The sequence below is a fragment of the Lactuca serriola genome, chromosome 2, assembly GCF_051521515.1.
Source record: "Lactuca serriola cultivar US96UC23 chromosome 2, Lser_US96UC23_V15, whole genome shotgun sequence".
NCBI classification, from domain to species: Eukaryota; Viridiplantae; Streptophyta; class Magnoliopsida; order Asterales; family Asteraceae; genus Lactuca; species Lactuca serriola.
In genome coordinates this window covers 74,030,676-74,037,018 of record NC_136409.1, presented here as the reverse complement: position 1 = coordinate 74,037,018, position 6,343 = coordinate 74,030,676, and the positions used below count along the sequence as shown (strand labels likewise).

The 6,343-nt window shown below is 28.0% G+C and overlaps 1 protein-coding gene across 1 annotated transcript; it reads right to left on the bottom strand.

The window, feature by feature from the left end:
• Nucleotides 1-287: 287 nt before the first annotated feature.
• Nucleotides 288-4,852, bottom strand: LOC145086411 (uncharacterized). The gene is made up of 7 exons (XM_079024161.1): nucleotides 4,051-4,852; nucleotides 3,604-3,751; nucleotides 3,297-3,488; nucleotides 2,407-2,535; nucleotides 2,133-2,302; nucleotides 619-749; nucleotides 288-526 (listed from the first exon to the last, which is right to left on the bottom strand). The coding sequence occupies exons 1-7, from the start codon at nucleotides 4,262-4,264 to the stop codon at nucleotides 437-439; spliced, it is 1,074 nt and encodes a 357-aa protein (XP_078880287.1). The 5' UTR covers nucleotides 4,265-4,852; the 3' UTR covers nucleotides 288-436.
• Between the last annotated feature and the right edge of the window lie 1,491 nt (nucleotides 4,853-6,343).

The following is a 6,343-nucleotide window of genomic DNA, read 5'->3' as shown; positions in this document are numbered from 1 at the left end:
CGCAAAAATAACCGCACCATGCGGTTTTGAAAATGGGTTAACCGCATTTGCGGTTAGTTGTGAGGTTTTGACTAATAACCACACCGAACCGCACCGCGCTCACCCCTATAATAGAGCAGCAAGTGACAAATAACTATAAAACAAAATTTCCCTACTATTTCTCGACAGTTTGACTAACAATTTTGACTTGTTGACCCATACGTAAAAGGGTATTAGAGATGTAACACATATTACGAACATAGTTTTTCAGTAACTAAAACTATGTAAACATAAGACAAAACACAAAATCTCACAACAATCACTTAATAGCAATAGTAAAAATCGTTCTTTTTTTGTTTCTCTACACTTTATCTGTTATATTCCCTTGAAACTATACAACTTTATAACCATTAGACATCAACTTTCTGGCTGCAATTCCACTAGCTATGGCTTAAACTTAAACATAGTCTCCATCTGATTGGTCCAGCTGTGCTTGTTCTATTAAATAATTCCACGCAAGCAATGCTGCCCCAACAGCAGGCTCCACCTTAACAAAAAACATAACACAAATGATTTTAATATTATAAAAAATAATAATAATAATAATAATAAAACCCTTCTTTTCCCATTTAAAGTTACCTTTGGTCGAATTGGGTGGGTCCCGGGGAAGTCATTGGCAATGCAACTGATTACTTCTTTTCCTATGTCCCACCTTCTATTTGCTTCAAGAATACCACCAACCATTACAAGTGGAAAAGTATCCTTTCCATCTGAAAAACAATTAATTTAAATAATCCCCAATTATTTCATGATTTTTTAATCAAAATATTATTTTGTGTTTGATATTTTTGTAATATAATAAGTTTGGTTCCTTCAAAAACTTTCAAAAAGTATATTTTCGATTGAATAAACTAATACAAAATATTGGCAAGTAAGATTACATGTGTAATTTATATATTTGAGATACATACACACAAAATAATTTAAAAAAAAAAAAAAAAAAGCATAGAGAGGACTTATTTATTAAAACAATTTATTAACTACAGGGACCAAAACTGTAATTAATGAAAATTAAGAGCTACGGGGAGCAAAACTGTAATTAAAATACATCGACTAAAACTGTAATTGGGTCATTTCCTTAATTAAAAACTACATGGATCAAAACTGTAATTAATGAAAATTAAAAACTACAGGGACTAAAACTGTAATTAAAATTCTGGGACCAAAACTGTAACTAAAATACATCGACTAAAACTGTAATTGGGTCATTTCCTTAATTAAAAACTACATGGATCAAAACTGTAATTAATGAAAATTAAAAACTACAGGGACTAAAATTGTAATTAAAACTCTGGGACCAAAACTGTAACTAAAATACAGGGACTAAAACTGTAACTCAATCATTTCCTTAATTAAAAACTACATGGATCAAAACTGTAATTAATGAAAATTAAAAACTATTGTGTTTAAAATACAAGGACTAAAAATGTAATTCAGTCATTTCCTTAATTAAAAACTACATGGACCAAAACTGTAATTAATGAAAATTAAAAACTATAGGGACTAAAACTGTAATTAAAATTCTAGGACCAAAACTGTAACTAAAATACAGGGACTAAAACTGTAACTCAGTCATTTCCTTAATTAAAAACTACATGGATCAAAACTGTAATTAATGAAAATTAAAAACTACTGTAATTAAAATACACGGACTAAAACTGTAATTCAGTCATTTCCTTAATTAAAAACTACATGGACCAAAAATGTAATAAATGCATAAAAACTACAAGGAGCAAAAGTGTATTTCAGTGATTTCCTATATTAAAAACTATAGGGACAAAAAATGTAATTATTACATTTCCTGATATTTAAGACGGATGTATAATTTGAACTTATTGGGTCATTACAATTTTAATACACCTTTTCTAAAGAACAAAATGGTTTAGCATATTGTTTTATTTAGTTGATTTTTCATTAATAATATACTTTGCAAATGGTTTAGCATCGTTTTATTAACCCAAGATACTGACTACTGGAGTCAAGAAAGTCAAACTCTTTTCTACCAAATGGTTATAAATTATAATGACTAAGTATGTATATTAAAAAGTATGTTGATATTTTTTTATTTTTGTATTTTTGATTTTGAAATGAACCTTTTCCACACAACCCAAGTCTATGAACAACAGCTTTAACACTAGAAGCCAACTCTTGAACAGCATGAAGCAATATGTCATTTGCAACTTGATCCCCTGCTTCTGCACACGATACAACAACCGGGACTAGAGTTGCAATCCGGGCCCACGAGGGATCAGCATAAGTCCACCTGGCAATGCCATTCAAATTCAAATATGGTGAGTTGAATCTAAATATAATATTTAAAAAAAAAAAAAAAAGATATAGAAAGTGAAAAGTTGAAGAAAGAAATACCCAATGAGTTCATCTGGGGAAGAAAGTTGGAGCTCATGCAACATGCTACATGTAAGCATTGTTTGTGGGCCACGCCCATCATAAGCCCTTATTACAGCTGTCAAAGCCTTTGCAGCTATACCATATCCACTACACATATACAAGAAACAGCAATGTACTTTTATTTATTTGTATAATATAATATAATATAAATATATAATATCCTACTTTCATCAATTTTCAATTACAGACTTCTATTTTAAATCTTTTTCTTCTTAAGAAATGGAACTTTTAAAACTTTACACAAGTATAACATTGTATTTTTCAACTTTTTATTCTAAGGGCAATGTACTTTGATAAAGCTACCCAATTATAGCAATAAAAATTGTTTTGTATTATGATGACATTGCTATAATTGGGAAAAAAAGTTTCTAAATACAATGTTGTAATAGTGTAAAACATAAGTAAAATGATATAATAAACAAAATATATAAAAGTATTTTTTGCTATTTCTTGCATTTAACCCATATACTGATTATTCCTATGATGATCACAGTTAAAGACAACAAGAACTCATTATCAATTTAAATGCAAGAATTCACAATGTACTTTCATTTATTTGTTCATTACAACATCCTACTTACATTTTTTTATATTTCAAATTTTTTTTCTTATTAAGGCATTCTACCATGAAAACTTTACACAGATATAGCATTGAACTTTCATTTTTTTGTATTAGGACATGATACTATGAAAAATATACCAAATTATAGCAAAATCGCTTTGTATTTGGATGACATTACTATAATTAGGTAAAATTTTCAAAGTAAGATGCAATAATAAACAAATAAATAAAAGTAGATTGTTATTTCTTGCATTGAAGTAGTAAGAGTTTGTATGTGATAGGATACCTTCCCCAATCACCTAAGATGGGTCCCGCACCAGAGGCCCGAGCTTCTCTCCCATCTTCAGTATATCCATAAGCAATGGTTCCAGTTCCAGCAATTAGAACACACCCATGAAGTTTTCCCATTGTTCCACTAGCCAAAGCTGCCACAGCATCATTCTCAACAAAAAATTCAACATCACTCGGGAATATATCTCTGAATTTTTCAAAAACACATACAACAAACAAGGGTCAAAATGGAACAAAAAAACCTAAATACATCATCTCAAAAATGTTCTTGCATTTTATAGAATGTAGAGCAAATAAATAACCTAAGCCAATCTAAAATTCTTTGCTGATCTGTCGGATGATTTACTCCAGATACAGCTAAGCAAACAGCTCGAACAGAAGATCTAGTAGATCCTGATTTTAAAAGAGCTTCTGCCATAACTTGTTCTAGTGTCTCTCTTGCAGCAGTTTCTGTAAATCATATGAAATAACCATTAATGTCACTATACCTAAATCATAACATTACACTTTTGACTTTTGTATGAAGATTCTATATCAACTAAATTTGTAGCCTTATAGGTAGCATTGATTTGATTCAGAAAGACAGAAACAATCTTCATAAACTGAAGTACCCAATTTTTAACCCTAAGCTATGCATTTGGATAATCGTAACAAAATTTTGCTATTTCATAAAGGAAGAACAGTCGTTTAATACACATCCATATAGATGATAAGAAATAGTCGCGATAGATGAAGAGAAGAATGGATACCTCCAACACTATTGTGATTAGAACAACCAGCAACAGCACGAGCATAAACCGGAGGAGCTTCAAGAGGATTATGATTCGGAGTGAAAGGAGTAATCGGCATGCATATACACACCGTGTCGGTAGTCCCGCCGTCCAATCCGAGTATCAATTTCTGACGACCGCCGGTAAGTTCATGCTCGAAATCCCAAGGTCCTCGAATTCTGTTCCTTTTCATGGCTTCTGTCACCTGAAATGAATTCTCCTTTTTCGAGTTTCGACAAACTATTATCGCTGTGAAAACCTCACGAATCGATCAAACACTTTTAATAAGCAACGAATCAGATACAGTAACTTGACAAAATGTCTGAGGGGAGTAATATTAAATTACTAATTACAGAATTCTGTGAGTATTATAATACGATTCGGACGGCAAAAGGTCCAAAAGCTAACTGGTTAGCAGCTTCAAACAAACCTAATTTTATATGTGATATCAAAGATCAGAGACTGCAATATATTGTAAACGTCATAAAATAATGCAATATAAAATTAGTTAAGTAACGTTGAATGTCTATTTCATAGCCAATTGGCAACGATCTTCGATGTTTAACATATAATACAACAGCAAGAGTACCGAAATAGTCATATAATTTGTAAGATGTTGACCATATGTAGCTGTAGTTACTTGCATGTGTGTTTATAATAAGCAAAATTAAGGAGAGAGAGAGATTAAGGACGACGATGAAGAAATTTGCAGAGCTCTTCTTCAGTCTACTCGCGTCAGCCATAGTTTTTCTCGTGCACCACAATGCTCCCATGAACAAAATAAAACAAAGAGAAGATGACAAATAAATAATTAATTTTTCAAAAACCAAATATAAATATTTAGTTATAAAAACTCAACTTATTTTAATGTGATTCTAAAACAATATATATATATATATATATATATATATATATATATATATATATATATCTATATATATATATATATATATATATATATATATATATATATATATATATATAGGGTTAGGTTCATTTGAGACCACCTATATTTTGTGAGACCGTGAGACGCATTTTTTTATTTTTTTTTTAATTTTTTTTAATTTTTTTTATTTTTTTTAGTTAATTCATGTTTCGAAAATAATATTTAAATTTTTTTTTATTTTTTCATTTGTTTTGCATTTTAAAATTATTTTTAGAATATGTACAGTGTAATATTCTATTTAGAATATTTCACGTATTTTTCAAAAAAAATAGAATTTTTTTTATTTTTTTTTTATTTTTTTTAATTAATTCAAGTTCCGAAAATAATATTTAAAAAAAAGAATTTTTAGATTTTTCCATTTATTTTGCATTTTAAAAGTATTTTTAGAATATGTCAGTGTAATATTCTATTTAGAATATTTCACGTATTTTAAAAAAAAAACGGAATTTTTTTTATTTTTTTTATATATTTTTTATTTTTTTTAGTTAATTCAAGTTCCGAAAATAATATTTAAAAAAAGAATTTTTGGATTTTTCCATTTATTTTGCATTTTAAAATTATTTTTAGATTTGGTCTTACGGTTTCACAAAATTATAATGGTCTCAAATTAACCTGAAGCTATATATATATATATATATATATATATATATATATATATATATATATATATATATATATATATATATAAGGGTTCAATTGAGAAAAAAAAAAGGTTGAGAATGAGGGAATCATTCTCAACCACTCATTTATTTTTGCCGCAAAAGACTCCGTCATACCAGCAGAAATGGGAAAGGAATAGACATGTGTTTTCCAACAAAACATGTTTCCTTAAACTATGTTAATCATTACCTTAATATATACAAAAACATAATTTTTTCGTTTTTTTTTTTATTTTTAAGAAGCTATTTTTATCGAAAAATGATTTAAAATATACCAAAATTCATGATTTTTTATTCTCTACAAATAGACATCCATATTGATATAGTTTTAAAATAAAATAAAAAAATTATTTTTTTTTATATTTTCAGCTATCGTTATTCATAAGTGAATAAAAATAAATCAGGTTTTTACTACAATACATTTGTTATTCAGTTATGAATAAAAACTATAATTAATTTTTTTTTTTACAATTTAAGTATCATTCATATATAAATATAGCATATAATAAACATAGTATATTCATATTTAAATATTAAATGATGCATTCACTTATGAATATTACATAGTATATTCACTTGTGAATATTAGATGGTATATTCACTTATGAATATTAGATAATATTTTCATATCTGAATATTACAGAGTATTACATGGTATATCACATGT